Source organism: Lagopus leucura, unplaced genomic scaffold, assembly GCF_019238085.1.
Source record: "Lagopus leucura isolate 7727_CA_CO unplaced genomic scaffold, USGS_WTPT01 Super-Scaffold_100017, whole genome shotgun sequence".
Classification (NCBI taxonomy): domain Eukaryota; kingdom Metazoa; phylum Chordata; class Aves; order Galliformes; family Phasianidae; genus Lagopus; species Lagopus leucura.
In genome coordinates this window covers 14,558,389-14,574,718 of record NW_024962271.1, presented here as the reverse complement: position 1 = coordinate 14,574,718, position 16,330 = coordinate 14,558,389, and the positions used below count along the sequence as shown (strand labels likewise).

Here is a 16,330-nt window from a genome sequence, read left to right as displayed (position 1 = left end):
CTGCACTGTAGTAGCTGTGCAAGTCTGGGCTATGTTTATCTGTGCAGTAATTCTAATTTAATATTGAAGAATGTTATCTTTTACATGAACGCGTGGTATAAAACTGTGACTGACTACACTAGTCCTGTTTGGTCTTGAGTCTGTAAGCAGACACCTTTACGTTAAAAATAGAATGCCATTTGATTTTTTTTGCTTCCTATTAAAAGCAACAGCTTGGATTGCTGTAGCTGGAAGATAAAGAACGTGAGTTTTTGTTGTTTTCTTTCAATTCTCCCAGCAGTGGACTTGTACAATTCCTTCTGTTACTCCAGGGTTCTGTGCTGTGCATTTGTTTAACAGTAGAGTTGTGTGTTAAAAATATAAAATAGTGGATAATTATTTTTAATTCTAAACATAACTATTTTTAGTCAGACTGAATTGCAGGTTGATGACAGTATTTCTTTGAAATGTCTTGCAAAGATTTATTATAGGTGTTTAGAATAGATGTCCATGTTATGTTTGCAATTAAAATGTTTGTTGTTTTTGCTCCTGCTGAAAGGCATCCCCTTCTGAGTGCTGTACTTTCCCATCTCAGAATTCGTGTATTGTTCTGTGTTGACAATTGGGTAACACCTGTGTTAGGTGTATTGTTTGTGGAAAAAAAAAGTCCCACAGGATACATGGCTGATGAAAACTTCTTTTGGTACGTTTGTTATTTACAGGCAGTAGTGCCCCACACAACTTTCGTTGACAAATGAAGCTGATAAAATTCAAATTCCAGCTTTCTGCATTAGCCTGGCATTGAAGAATCTTCTGAAGTGTGCTTCATTTTTGTTTTGTGGTTCTGTTGTTCATTTGCTTTTGTGTGTTTCTGTTGTGTTCGTGTCAGATGCTCATCTGTGTCACCATTCTGTGTTTTTGACTTTAAAGTGAGTGACTGGGAGAGGAAGGCTGAAAGAAGTGCTGTGTATATTTGGTTCCAAGTCCAACCATGCACCTCACACTGCGAGTCCACCACTGAACCATGTCCATAATCACCAATATTAAGCAGCCTGCTTAGTTTGTTCTGTGCTGTCATGAGTGCAGATGAGATAAAGGCTTTTGCTTTGGCATAGTGGATCTCCATGCTCTCATGGTAGAGCTACAGCATTCTCCAGGCAGAATGAGTGCAGTGGCTCAGAGCTCTGCCCCTCTGGATTCTACCTATGGTGCTTAACATGGCCAGTAGGAAATAATTTAAGGCAGGTGGATTTGAAGGCTGTTGCCACTGATCTGGAAACCCTAAAGTTAGGGTGTTGAAGAACAGCATAGAATCTCTCTTTGTACATAATTTATGTGAAGATGTACTACATTACATTTCTAATTCTGCTAGTATTCTGTATTAGAATTTCCAGTTTTGAAAGAAACCAAAGTCTTCCAGAGCTACCTATTTTGAAGTCTTTATTTTATCTTCGTACCTTTCATCCCTAAGGTGAAGGATGCAAATCAGTGAGATAATTCTGTTACTGATTTTTTCCTTAGGCTGTGGGTTTTATTATTTCCTTGTCTTACAGGAACTTGCCCCTGGCTATTGCTGTGTCTATGCCAATTGTGACTGTCATCTACATTATGACCAATGTAGCTTACTATACAGTGCTGGATGTTCAGGCTGTTCTCTCTAGTGATGCTGTGGCAGTGGTAAGTTGAACATGTAGCACTTGGCTGTGTTACTCACCCTTCACTTCTTAGGGATGTGTTCCATGTGTTTCTCAAGCGGAACAAAACAGGAAAAAAGTCCTTACTCTCCTGTAGTGCTTCAGTGAATACAGAGAGAAGAAAAGATTCGCCGTGAAAATTTGATCTTAACGTGAAAAATAGTCAATGAAATGATGTGCAATGGTAATGTATGAGCAGACTGAATAAAATAAGCTCAGATACAACTTGTTAATGTGTTTTGCATGGAAGCCAACAAGACTTGTGTGTTTTGAGCTGATTGTAAGTTAGACTCATTAGTACATAATGGTCTTTTCTGTTCCTTCATGCTGTAGTATTTAAAAAGCCCAACATTCTGCTTGGGTATTCACTGGTGTGATGCATATCTGGAGAGGAATGTGTTGCATTAGCTTTTAGCTTTAGTTTAGCTTTACATCTCCTTTTCAATAACTTAAATCCCCGTCTTCCCAAGGTTGTATTAATTACAACAACAGCTTTTAGTATTTAAATTGTTTTTTTGTATATGGATAGAAGTTCAAGTCCAATTAAAGTATAAAGCTTCTTAAAATGAAAGTCGGACAAAAGGTGTTTTATACTCAAAGCTGGTCATTATACAAAAGTGAAGGGTTTTTTTGTTTTGTTTTGCTTTCTTTTCCTGTGGCTGTATTTCTGATTAATGTATCCTTCAGATTTTATGGGCAAAATCTCACCACCTGTCTGGATATTTACATTGGAGGAAAAGAAATAGCCTTCCTCCTCTTTATATTCCCATGTAGCTTCTAAAATTTAAGTAGCTGGACAATGGACAGAGGGAGTTAAATTAATCAAAATAAAGGAAATACTCGCTTGGTTCCCATAGGGGATTATGTGATAAAAGCTGGTTTAGCCAATCAGCAAGCTCTTGTATAGATGCATTTGGGCAGAAGGTTAGGCAAGAGCACTTAGCTGACATATTTAAAACTTGAAGTATTGGGGTTTAATGTAAGTATGCAAAATAGTTTATGGTAAATGTGAGTTGTAGGCTGTTGTCTCAAAAGTAGTTATGCAGACATTTATTTCAAAACATATCGAAAGCAGATAAATTCTAATCCTTGGCCTCCTCTTAACTTGAATGTAGAGATGGCAAGTTGTCATAAAATGCATCATTACAGACTTGATGAAACACCTCATAATGAAACAAGAGAAGACAGGGATGGAAAATATTTAATTTTGAGTCAGCATGTAGGAAGGGTCATGATGTCTCCGCAATGTTTCTGTTGTAGGCTATGGTATCCCATACACAGTATCTTTCAGTGCTCTCAATAGTATTTTAAATTCTTCTCTATAATGAATTAATCCAGACAAAACTAAAAGCCACTACAACTGTCCATCATGAGTTCAGGAAAGCAATACACTATTGTTTTCTTTAGAAGATTTGGAAAATATTTTGTTTTGACAGCAATGAAACTCTCCAGAGCAGGCTGCCCACCAAGAGCACGCTGTGTTTACTGCTCAGCTCCTGGCATTGCCAGCACAGAGGGTTCACACGGCTGTTTGGTGACGGGACCAGGAGGGCTGATCCACCTTGGGAACTTTGAGGGAATGGTTCAGTCTGTGGCCCATCCAGTCCCTGTGGCTGTGGAGAGCAGGTGGTTGCACTGCAGCAGGAATGGGTGACTAGATAAAGAAGGGATCAGGGATGCCTGGACATTAACATGCAGGTGAAACCCAAGGCTAATTCTTTGTGATTTTACCTGTACTTCATATAGTTATTTGACATGGTTTTAGATAAATGAGTATATATTTATTTGTGTATATATACATTTGTGTGTGTATACATATATACACAATATAATCATAATGAAATTGCAGCTCGCAGAAATGATCAGGTCTCCTTTTATGGGATGCATGTGAAAATGGAAGATTAAAAAAAGAAGGAAGGTGACTTAATCCTCAGTAATCTAATTGCTTGCTGACATGTTAGGTGACTAGAGTATAAATGAAAATGTGTTTGAGATTCCAAGGGATTTATGGATTGTGATAGTTTTAATGGAACTTAATGGGATGATTGACTTTAGACATCTACGGCTGTGCTTTTTCATTAGATCTCAGGATTGCCAAATGCTTGCACTTAAAAGTTTAACTAAACTAAAGGCATAACTGTCTAAAGGCATTTTTGCTCAGATGCTACTGGCTGGCAAACAGTGTTTTGCTGAGTGCCATTTCTTATATCCCTTTTAGAATGAAAAGGTGGAAGTTCAGCTGAACTTAACACGACTCATTAACGATTCCTTTTTGTTGCTGATTCAAATTCAATTGCCCAGTTTTAGAAACCAATTTTAAGCTTGGTCTGCTAATATATTAACAATCAGTGTGGGCCTCAGCAAGGAATGGGGTAGAGTAGAACTGGTGATCTGACACACGCTGTGTAATGCTTGCTGATATTTCAGATTGCAGTAGATGAATGCAGAAGGTGTGCTCTTGGAATATATCCTCTGGTTTAGTGGGTTAGCCTGTCCTGAAAGGGAAGCTGCCCTTAGCTCTGAGTCTGCAGAACAGTGCAAACCATTAAGCAGCAAATGGCAATAACTGGGAGAGTTTCTTCATGAGTGCATTGTAGGCTGTGTGAGCAGACCACACGTGATGTGTGACACAGACAGCTGTCGTTTCCTTTTTATCTTGTAAGTAGTGGTTACATGAAGATTACTATAAGGAATTTTTAAAGAAAAATTTCAATAATGTTGCTGCATTTCAGAACCTTTTGTGTAGTAAAAGCAGCTGCTAAACTTAGACTGTCTGCATCGATCTGGGTAGGAGTATCTTACATTCATTTCAGTCAAACAGCTTTGAGCTAGAAGGAGCATGCCACCAGTTTCTAAATGAGGAGAGGAAAGGTTCCAAGTAAAAGAAATGGTAGCAGTAGTGCATCTTTGCACATCACCTCACATTCTGTTTTTCTTAATGGCTGAGAGGTGAAAGAGATCTTACCAAGGACCGATATGAAACTAAACAATATAATGTCCTTCCTTTTAGTTCAGCATGGGCTTTGCTTCTGGTTTAATTCCACTGTCAGAGCTAAGAAACTCAGTTTCTTAAAGTTCTTTTTTTGTTGAAGTAAGTGAAGTAATGTGGCAACAGCTACCTTAGGAGTCTGCAAATGCTTTTCAGCCATTTGCTGATCATGTGAAAATCACTTCCTTTCTCCTGTCAGTGTTTCAGTTCTCACTTCTGTTTCACTTCTGTATGCAAGCCATCACAACCGCTGCTGTTGAGATTAATGCACATGAATCAGTTCCTCTGTAGCAAAAACACACAGAAAAAAGTGCAGAAATTTTATTTCAGTTTCCCATGTCCTTGAACAGCTATTTCTTGCTATTAAGAGTGCCACTGTAATGTTTGTTCATGAAGAGGGCAGCTGGCTCCTCAGTCACTTGATCTTTTTTGGGCTACCTCATCTTCTAACAGGGAAGAGTGTGCTAGCTGGCATACCCTGTGAACGTAGCTTGTTCCCTGCTTCTTCTGTGTGGTCATGTCTTTTTTTCTTTTTTCTGTCTAGTTGATTGCATTCATACAGTGGGTAGCATTTAGCAGCTTGCTTCCAGTCAGAAAAGTTAAAAATGCTTTGTGATAGAAGCAGCTGATTGCTCTGCATAGCTGGCTGTCATCTTCCACGAGGCTGTACAGCTCAGCCATCTTTATTCCCAATCTACAGCCAATTTCAGCTGTGTCTTTGAATTCTATCTTGTGAATCTGGCACTGATCAGTCCAACTTAACCTGGTGTTCTCATATTCTAAAACAGGCTTGCTTTGCTTTGGCATACCTCCTCCTCCAGTGAGATAGAAACGTGGGAGTCTGTGTGACTTAATGGTTTAAATTTTCCATGGTGGATAGTTGAACAACTTTTGAAATGTTCTTTTTTCTGAATTTAGCCAGAAATTGCCAAGTTACTATCAGACCTTGTGTGTTATTTGCCTTACTTCATTTGGCCAGTCAGTGGCTTCTTTCCTGAAGAGGGAAACCTGCTTGTCTTTAGCTGCCTGTTCACATCCACTATCCTTAGTTATGCTCACACCTTCCAGTAATGTCCCTTTGGATGAAATGCATGTTCTGTACCTTATAATGGAAGAACTGTTTATTAGAATTATCAATAATACAAGGAGATAATTATGCCTCTTTAAATAATTCGACCAACAGAATGGCAGATGAAACAAGAATGACAGGAGATCTGAACAATTTTTTCTTTAATGCCTTTCTATGTCACCTTTATGATTTTCTGGCAGTGCTTCCAGTTGATATTCTCCCTCTCTCCTGTCTTTATAATACGCAACAACAAATCTAACTTGGTCAGACTGAGCAGATATCATACAGTATCACGACAAATGTGATCTATGACAGTAAGAAACCTGATGTGCTCAGTGGCTTTTTTATTTGGGCAGCTTCCTGATCACCACAGATCATGGTCTATGTTTCCCTTAGGAATTAGCCCCTTAAAGGCCTGAGAAGCTGAAAACTGAGAAAACAGTTCAGTCTGCCAAATCTTGTAATGCGTGGATGCGTTTATACTCTGCCTCAAGAGAGAAGTCATAACAGAATTAATTGCACTTCCTGATACTAGCCAGACTGCTCATTATCTCTTTCACATTATATATGAGGTAAATATGGGTAAGAATGTTGTAGAACTGAGCCTGGAAAAACTTGCATGTGCAATGAGGTTTTGAAATGAGCTATGTAAAGAGGCTCTGTAGATACCTTTTAAGCCTTCCTAATCAAAATACCTCAGTCTTTCAGTGTAGCTTTGTATAAATTTCTGGTTCCTGTTAGATTACATTCTCTTTGCGTTTATCCATCTGATCAGCACTGTATTTCTGACTTGCCAGCATTGCTTGCAGTCTGTGCTCTCAATGCAGTCTGACATTTTTCATGTGCACTTTTATGTGCAGCCATATGATGGATGAACGAAGCAATTCTCATCTTCTGGTTCCTAAAATAAACGTGGGTCATTCTGATTGTCTTGTGTGCCTGAATTACTGGGTGTGAGGTGGGATCCTGTGTGCTTTGTTGTGGCAGCTCTTTGTGTGGGATAACTCCTGCTGCATTTAGTTCAGGGCATTCATATAGAACTATCGTTTGGACACTTAGAAGGATAAAATATTCTTGCAACCATTCACTGAATACCAGCTGATGATCATGAGATCAAACTAAACCAGGTCACAAATGTAGTTAAATTAGTCATTCACGTCTTTAAACAAAGCTGTAATTCAATAGTTCTTCTGGGAATGAAGCATAACACTGTGAGGAAATGAGGGCAGTTCAGCTGAGAAGTGCATGGCTGGGAGCACCTGACTTCTTTCTTCATTATTTTTCCTTGTTGATGGTCTGGGAAGAAAGTCAGAATGAAGGAAGTGATTCTAGGTACGTGTCTCTCTACACTGTGTGTGTATGTATGTGTATCTTACATGTCCAATGTATGGGAGGGCAGAAAAAGACATTATCTTTAATTGCAAGTGCTGCGTAAGCCACTGAATTCTTTTATGTTTCCTGGCTATTAGGAACAGTTGTAGTTGAAGTCTGGGCTACAGGGCTTGACAGACTATAGCAGAGATGACAATTTAATCTCTTAATCCTTCTTGCTCTTTAGACTTTCTCAGAAGAAACCTGAGAAGAAATCCATCCCCATAGTGGTGGCTTTCTCCTGTTATGGTGGACTAAATGCTTCTGCTATAGCTGCCTCCAGGTAGGCTCCTCTGTCATCCTCCACATACCCCTCCAAATGCTCTATTCTTTCCCCTGTTGCCAGCTCATTTGTTTTTATAAACGCACTGCACTGCTCCCAGAAGTAGTGGTAGTTAAAGTGGAATTGGTCAGATGCTCAGTTCAGAGCCCAGCCCCAGCTCATTTATGGAGGATTCACAGTTGTAAAACTACAGTGTTAGCAGAAAGCAGCCACTAACTCTTCTCCCTCCCCTTTTATTTTCTCTTGGCATACTGCACGTGGTGTATGTGCTTGATAACTTGACTGTTTCCTGTACTTTTCTCTGTCCTTCTTATGCAGAATAACCATCTGTTGTGCACCCAGTTGAATGCTTATCATGGCCACTTTTAGCTTTCAGTAACGTCCCCTGATAAAGAAGCACTATAGCATAGCCTTGGTGAAGACATTTCTTAGCATCTGTCAAAATAAAGTGTTGGAGGATTTACTAGTATGGAAGTGAGGGATAGAAGTGTGATTTATGCATTAGTAGTAATGTAAGAACTTGGCTGATTTTTTTTTTAGTTATATTTTTTAATGTTGAAAGCAAGATGAGAAAACAGCTGCACAAAACCTTTGGGACTATACCTGTCACGTTAAGCTAGGCACTACCTCTACTAGGTACTATCTCTAGAAAGTTTACTTCAGATACCTTTCAACTGAGCAACTAAGTTTTGCTGAAAGATCATTTAGCAGACAGATCTGCTTGGCAGACCAAGCTGAACTTTATGGATCATTCTGAATTAAAATACTCTTTTGCCTTTCCTTACCTAGTAAAGTGAAGCTCTTGCTGTTAATGCTCCACCCTCTGTTCTCTCAAGAATCTCATTCAGAGCATCAGAAAATAAATCAGAAATGACAGTGGGGATAAAGGCCCTGAGTGGGTTACTCTCTCTTTCAAAGGGGCTGACTGGTACAGATCCAGGAAAATTAATGATTTAGCCTTTGAGATGGATCAGTAGTTCTTACGTATCTTAGTGTCACAGGTCTGCTTCTGGAATACACTGACGGTGCAACATCTTCATCTGTGTATGTTCTGTGGAAGTGATACCATGGATACCTTAGTATCAGTGATACCTTAATGCTCTCTGGGTTTTACTGCCCATATGACTGACTTCTGTTTTTCAAGATGTGTGAAATAACATTAGCACATCTCAGAAAGATGGGATATGCATGATAGGATGGAAATGGACTTGAGTTAGTTTTACATTTGGCATCCTGCAATGGCCCTATACTAAGTGTTCCAAAAGGAATTGGAAAACACAAAGAACAAACACAGACCTGCTTTTGGGGAAGGGGATTCTCCAGCTAGTTTGCATCTTTAGCATAAGACTACATCCTTACATTTTCCTTTTTTTTTTTTTTTTTTTTTTTTTTAACTGCAGCTGTTAATGTTACTTACGCAAATGCTTATCATTTAAGCAACCTTACTAAACAGCTTAATCACATTGAGTGATTTCTGTATTTTAGCTTTGCCTATTGAAAAAATCCTCTGACAGTTACAAGGTTGGTATCTAACTTCAGTTGCTGTTTGGCTTTGGAAATGAGGCACTCCTGGCGTAAGTCATCCTTTAAAATGATTGAACATCCTTGTAACAGTTGTCTGTTAGAGTTTTCAGCTAGTTCTCATTCTTAACCTGTTCTGGAGAAGTTGTAATGCTTTCACTGGGTTATTACAAGATGTGTTCTGCTTTGTGAGATCAGTTTGGTCAGAGCTGCATTTAGAGCTGATAAAGATCTGAGAGAAGCACTGAATTCTTGTAGTTAATCCTGAGCAGCAAAAAATCTTTCATGTATATTATTAATGTAAATTACTATTTGCTTTTTTTGTTTCGGTGGACTGAAAATGGGCAATCCATGGTACCCAGTTTTTGTAACTTCTGTGGGACTTTGTGTGTGCGTGTTTTTCTTCTCCCCTGTGTTGATGTTGCATTTTGAGGGAACATATGCTAATGTGCCCAAAAAAGGAGAAGCCAGGAGAAGCAATGCTTAGTAAGAATTAGGTTGAGTTTCACAGTTAACTTTGAACCTTTTGGCAATGCTCTCACTGAAGCAATCGTGTGCTTTTGTGCTGTTCCTTAGCAGCAGGAAATCCTATTGTCTTTGAGGTTGAACTAGATCCAACAAAAGGATGGAATATTTTCCTTCTTAATGTGGATGGTAGTGTACAGCTAAGCAGAATGGGATTCTGAACCTTCACCTGGATGATGTGAAAAACAAAGCACTTCTGTCAGCCCAGACAAAAAAAAAGCAGGAAACTTTTACTGACATAAAACCAAAACTTGGCCAGTTAATTATTCTGCATTACATTGAAGCTATATGCAGAGTTTTGCTTAAAAAAAGTCACTCATTGCCTAAAAAAAAAAAAAAAAAAAAAAAAAAAACAACAATTGAATTCAATTAGGTTTTAATCAAACCATTCCAAAGTCATATCATAATATGATATCATAAACATATCATAATGCATTGCTTTTGTTAATCTTGTTCCTGGAACAGCCAAATCAAAAGTTGACCACTGTTAAAGCCAGCTTTATGTTCTACCAACAAAGGCCATTTCTGAATAGTAATTCACTTTGACTGGACTTCCTAGCTCATAAAAAAAAGGTAATAAAGAGTAGTGGTTCAAAGGGGAGACCAACAGGGAGATGGTTCGAAGGATCAGGATATTAAAAACTGATCCAAAGGGAAAGTTTGTAGTAGAAAAGACAGATCTGTAGAAAGCTGAGCTAGATTATGGGCTTCTTGTGTCTGATGGCCTTGAAAACAGTAAAGAGAGCTGAAGGAGTGATATGAAGAGAGGTTTGTAAGATACGCGACTGCTACCTGCTGAGATGTGAGATTTTTACTGTGTATGTCCTAATACCCACGAAATCTTGGTGGTGGTGTTTTTGAATACACTTGTGTAATTCATATATTGCTGTTCCATAGTGATTTAGTGCCAATGCAGGCCTTATCCCATCACTACTTTGACTGTTAGTTTGCATCAGGAGAAGGAATAATGGAAGTAATGAGCTGTCATAGATAGGATGCAGATTACTATCTATGTGTGCTGTGCTTCTCTGATCACTGCTGTTCAGTGCCTCTTACTGCTTGCTGTGAAATCATGGGCTTCAGGCTCCTTAGCACTGTGCTACGGAAGGTCACATGCAGCTGGCCTGCAGTATTGCCTAGCACCACTAATAAAGGACTGTCTGAAAAACTACTTCCTCTATTAGCTGTGAGACTAGAGCCTAGAGGTCCTGATGACAGAGCTAAAGAGCAAAAACAATTGGAAAAGCAAGAGAATAGTCAATATGCTATACTTGAGTTCATTAATAATGTTAGACATAATCAGATGTACAAGATTAGTGAGAAAATTGTAAGAACACTCCTGTCTTTTGTGAGAACTATTTTGTGAACAGAAAATGTGAGTCCAGGTGCTTGGGTAAAGAGTTCTGTTCTTGTTCAGAATGAAGAAATGAGAAATGCTGTGTGCTGCATTATGGATTGTCCCTACTACGTTATTATTTTTCCATATAAACTTACAGTAAAAGCTTTGATTATGTTGTTTTACATTAGTTTTGTTACAGATATTTTCATGTTTGCTTTTTCTTTTATCAGACATTTGCTGACGAGGTGTTTGGTATCTTCAGTTGGACAATTCCAATTGCTGTAGCCTTTTCTTGTTTTGGTGGACTTAATGCTTCAATTCTAGCATCGTCAAGGTATCTCTTTTTGTTTAAAAAGTGTTCTGCAGTATTCCTGTGTGTTACTATTGCACTCATCTGTTATGAGGGCAAAAGTGGTGTCAAACTGGAACCTGTAACAAATAGCTGCAGTAAAATGACAGATGACATAAACCACAGTGTGGTAAATGTAGCACTGCCCTAAGCACTGCCTGACTTCCCTAAAGCTTCTGTATGACGTAGAGTACAATTAAAGGTCAAATGAATGTTGTCTAGGAGGAAAGTTCTCATGTTTTTAAGTTATTTGAATTGAATTATCATCCACTTCACTTGATAAAAACAGCAAGTTCTTGTTTTTAAACGTATTCACTTGGAACTTACTTTGTAATCGAGTATCTTTTTCTCCAAGTAAAAGTTTTGAAAGTTGTTGCTGTTAAGCTTTAGCCCAAAACCATAGAATATGGTAAAATCTTTTTTCCTGAGCCCTGATTATAGGCGTAGCTACTGGCTTTAAATAGATTTGTCCAAGCATTTTGATATCCTTCCCCTTCACTGAATATATGCACAGTGTCTCTATGTAGAACAAACACAACCTGGTGAGATCACATAGAGCAATTTATGGCTGACAGTAAAGTCACACACGATTGGTTTATGACCAGACCTGCAGAAAGATCTCACTAAACTATACACCCATCTCTTCTGGCTGTCACTGAAAACTGCTCTGCTGTGAACTGCAGTGTCTTAAACAATAGCTTTCAGACATATATACATTTTTTATAGTGAAAGGGCTTTATTTCATTTTCTATAGACATTATTCCATATGGAGGATGGTTTTCTAAAAAGTGGTTGTTAATGACGTGTTCCTAAAAGCTTATATATCTTTTTAATGGTTGTTGTAAAGTGCACTTTATAGGAGAGGCTGAGTCCATTTTCTAGTTTAAAGTACGAAATTTTGGAGTGTAAACACATATATAGAATGCTACTGGTTTGTTTCTGTAATTTGTTCTTTCTGGTCTTATGGCCTCAATATCTACTTTGTGATTTGTTTTTTTTTTAAAGGCTGTTTTTTGTAGGATCTCGGGAAGGTCACCTTCCTGATCTGTTGTCTATGATCCATGTAGAGAGGTTCACACCTGTGCCAGCACTGCTTTTCAATGTAAGTAATTTTTATTTTCAACAGTCTAGATCCATATGAACTATATAAAAGAAAACCTTGTTTCTACATAGGCTGGAATGAGACAATAGAGGAAACTCATACAAAACTGAGTAACAGTCTCAAAAAGAGTTTCTTAACTGGAAAACAAACAAAAAAACAAAAAACAAAAAAAACCAAGCAACCCACAACCTGCTGTACTCCTGTTACAGTCAGAAAATCAGCACGGTGGAAGGGGGATATGGGAGCAAGTAGCAGAGGGACTAACACAAACAGAATGGTATTACAGAAGAGAAGTACTCACCCATCTCTGAAGATTAGGCTCACAAAGAAAACTCCACAAGGAAGGGATCTGCAACCAGAGACCCTTCCCCAGAGGCAGCCAGCCCTTAAATGAGGTCTAAGAGAGGTGCAGCCAGGCTCCACCCCTTCCTGTCACACAGCTGAACTGCATTCACCTGTGCTCCCAGGGCTGACCAGGTCCTTTCCCCTGGTGCTCCATCAGTGGTTCAGGCTGTGACTCAACAGTTCCCGTACAACTAACAACAAAGAAAGTTGAAAGTGACTGAATGTGATTGGATTACTTTGTTTGGTGACTGTTGTGTAAGATCTGTTAGCAGACTTGTTTCCTCTAAGCTAAATACAGATAAAACAGTTCATAAAATTAGTAGGTGGCTTCTGTATGCAAAGTAAACTGCAGATGAAGATATTATCAACTTTAAAAATTGAGTTACTGTATAACCTGTCATGCTGATAAAAACCTCTAATGGATACTAAAGAATTATTACAAACTGATATGGAGTAAGAAATTATTTCTTCTAATCGTGGGTAAATTGTAAGAAGCGTCGTACTTGTACTCCTGCCTGCATGGGAAACATCAGTACATCTCAGCAGTGGGAATACTCAGAAATAATTGTTCAGTTGATGGCACAAGGGAGAAGTTCAGATTGACTATCATCACCAGCACAAGGTGATTTCTGAGACTGCAGATTTTGAGGGAGGCATAAAATCGTATCGAACACCAAGGAGAGAGGGATGGTGTTAATTTAATGCAAAAGCAGCATAAGCAGTGTGTTTCAAACTTCTCTTGTTCATCCCAGTCCTATTCTTTCTTTTCTGACAGTGTGCTATGACCCTAATTTACCTGGCTGTGCAAGATGTCTTCAAGCTTATTAATTACTTCAGTTTCAGTTACTGGTTTTTTGTTGGTCTGTCTATTGCTGGTCAATTGTATCTACGTTGGAAGGAACCAAATCGAGCCAGGCCACTGAAGGTAAAATTTACTTATACAGAGTTGTTTTAAACCCCTCTATTTTCCATAACTTTAGTGCACTAAGATCTGTACCATGCTTGTTATGCCCAAAGCTTACAAGTTGATAGGACACAAAATGTCTTCCACATTCTCCAGTGGAACATAGCTTGTTAGCTAGGTGAGAATAAGTAGGTATTGTAATAATGTGCTCTTTTTTTGTATGTTAGTTCAGGCAGTATCCCATCTCTCTGTCAACTGAAAATGTCCAGTAGGCTAATGCAGTAGGGAACCTTTTTTTCCTTAAAATAGTTTCATTAGATTAGAAATCTCAAGTTAGGAATGCTTAAGTTAATTCTGTCACTGTAGACCACATTTAACTCTGTTGGTGTTTCAGTTTAATATCTGATCCTCTTACCATCATCTCCTACCTAAGGTTTATATGCCCCGTGACAAAGTCCTCGTTTCCTCTGATTGAATGGATTTGTTTAAAAGCATACAATTCTGCTACACACTTTCTTTGGACACAGAGGATGTACCATACCTCATTTTGCCTCGCAATTTTTAGCAGCTGTTGTCTTGAAGATTTCATACTATTGTTGTTGTTTTTTAATGGTTTTAAATAACCAGACATACAAGAGGAAGAACAAGCTATTTCATAAACAGATCCAGAGAGAAGAGACTGTAACTGTCACCAAAACACATGCAATTGTAGATAATAGTTATGTCAAAACATTGTGTTATTTTTTCTGTCTCCAGCTCAGTGTGGTTTTCCCAATAATATTCTGCATATGCTCAGTATTTCTCGTGGTTGTGCCACTCTATAGTGACACCATCAATTCACTGATTGGAATTGCCATTGCTTTATCTGGGATTCCAGTCTTTTTCCTGGGAGTCTATTTACCTGCATCAAGGAGACCTCAGATTATCAACAAGATTTTAGGTAAGTCTCTTCATAGATGTAGATGTTATTAGGAAAGAGAAAAATGTAGTGGGTGAATCTGAGTTCTTTGATGAAAAGAGTTGTGGTGGATTGACTCCAACTGGTTGCTCAGCACCCACAGAGCTCCCCACCCTCTGCAGCAGGATGGGGGAAAGGGTAGGAAGAAGAGCAGCAAGAAAACAGTGTTGCTGGCACTGTTTTAGCTACAAATCTAAAGCATAGCATCATATGGTCTGCTATGAAGAATGTTATCTGCATCCCAGCTAGACCTAGTGAAAAGGGATACTGATTTTATGCTTGCTTATATATTCAATTTTTATTCACTTTTTTTTTTTATTCATTAAAATACCATCCTCTTTCTGCAGATTTTGTCCTCAGTTTTTAAACACCCTGGTCTAATCAAGCACATGAAAAGTTTTTTTGTTTTTTTTTTTAATTAAGGCTGATTAGTGCAAAAGGGCTGGATGTTCTTGGCAATGCAAATAACCTGTCTTGCTGTAATGTATCAGTCGGTTAAAGATGCTGTTTGTGTCAGATACAGATTGAATTTTCCTTCAGTTGAATTACTGCAGTTAAATGATACATTTCTTTCCAGCAGTGCTCTGTTATCATTACTGAGAAAGCCATAATGAGGGATGTGGGAAGGAAGATTTATAGCATAATCCTGGAATGTAACAGGATGTGCTGCTGCAGCAGTTAGTGAATATGTAAATACTCAATAATATTGTCATTGTGTGTTTTGTTTTGCTTTGCTTTTTTTTTCTACCAATTTTACACTCTTAGTTATAGGGAAAAAAAAGATTTTATTTCAGTAACTGGCAGAGTGCTTGAGAGGAAAAACACCCTAGGCTAGAGATAATGAAATCAACAGGACAAATTCAAGTATTGTTTGAAAATACTGAGTGCTTTCTTTTGTGGTTTGTACTTCCCTTAACAGAAGTGAGCCAGCATTCTTGACAATTAACTGTCATTATTTGTGTACATGTTGTATAATTACAGTTGAGATGAGCACGAGTTCTGATCTGTCTTTTATTTCCTCTGCAGATGTAGTCACACGAAACATGCAGCTGCTCTGTTGCTGTGTTTTAACGGAGATGGACACAAGTGAAGAAAAGAAATTAGAAAACAAATCTAACTAAAATTTGAAAGCCATTCTAAGAACAGAAAGGAGTAAAGTGATTACAGCAGTGAAAGGGAATAAATGGAACTGGAAAAAGTGGGAAAACTGTTTCCGCTCATCTCTCAGAGTACTTGCAGATAGAATCCTGCATAGACCGTGCCCTCATGTCATCCCCTCACACTGAGATGTATTTCAGGGCATGTTATCATTGGATAATTATTACCTACTCATTTCAGGTACACAAGCTACACGTAAATACTCTTCATTCTGAATTTTCTTCAGAATTGCTAGTAAAATGGTAAGAGCTAATGGATCAAATCAGATTTCTGCAGAAACTGCAAGTGAAGTAATGCATTTTTAACTGAACTGAAAATCACTTTGAGTCAAAGGACTGGAAGCCATTTCCAGCTTAATTATAATGGATGTTTGCATGAAATGATTTGCTGTGCCAACTCAGTTCTTATCCCAGAAGACAGCTGGCCGCATCACACCATGTAATTTGTCATTACTAGCAGAAAAATGAATCAAGTTGTGCTACTGTGTTTAAGACTTCTGTCCCTTCAAGAGAAACTTACCATTTCCATATGCTGCATGGAAATGTGGTATCTATCTGTAGCAAGAATTTAATCAACAAAGCACCTTTCCAATGATACAAATTCCTTGATGCTGAAGATTTGATTTAGGATTCAGTGATTATGTTTTCTTTCTTTCCTGTCAGGCTGTTAGTACGTGGTCATCTACTACACGGTTATATGGAACTTTCATAATTAAAATGTTCAGTCTGAAGCTTGTAAGCATTT

General features: G+C 38.3%; 1 protein-coding gene across 7 annotated transcripts in view; it reads left to right on the top strand.

The window, feature by feature from the left end:
* SLC7A6 (solute carrier family 7 member 6) overlaps positions 1-16,324 on the top strand; it is a 29,322-nt gene extending 12,998 nt beyond the window's left edge. For all 7 annotated transcript variants that reach the window (XM_042877118.1, XM_042877116.1, XM_042877115.1 and 4 more), the window contains 6 exons: positions 1,533-1,656; positions 11,001-11,104; positions 12,125-12,221; positions 13,342-13,491; positions 14,227-14,410; positions 15,455-16,324. In XM_042877118.1, the coding sequence (XP_042733052.1) occupies positions 1,533-1,656; positions 11,001-11,104; positions 12,125-12,221; positions 13,342-13,491; positions 14,227-14,410; positions 15,455-15,549 (754 nt within the window). In that variant the 3' untranslated portion in view covers positions 15,550-16,324. The remainder of the gene's footprint in view (positions 1-1,532; positions 1,657-11,000; positions 11,105-12,124; positions 12,222-13,341; positions 13,492-14,226; positions 14,411-15,454) is intronic.
* The last annotated feature ends 6 nt before the right edge of the window (positions 16,325-16,330 follow it).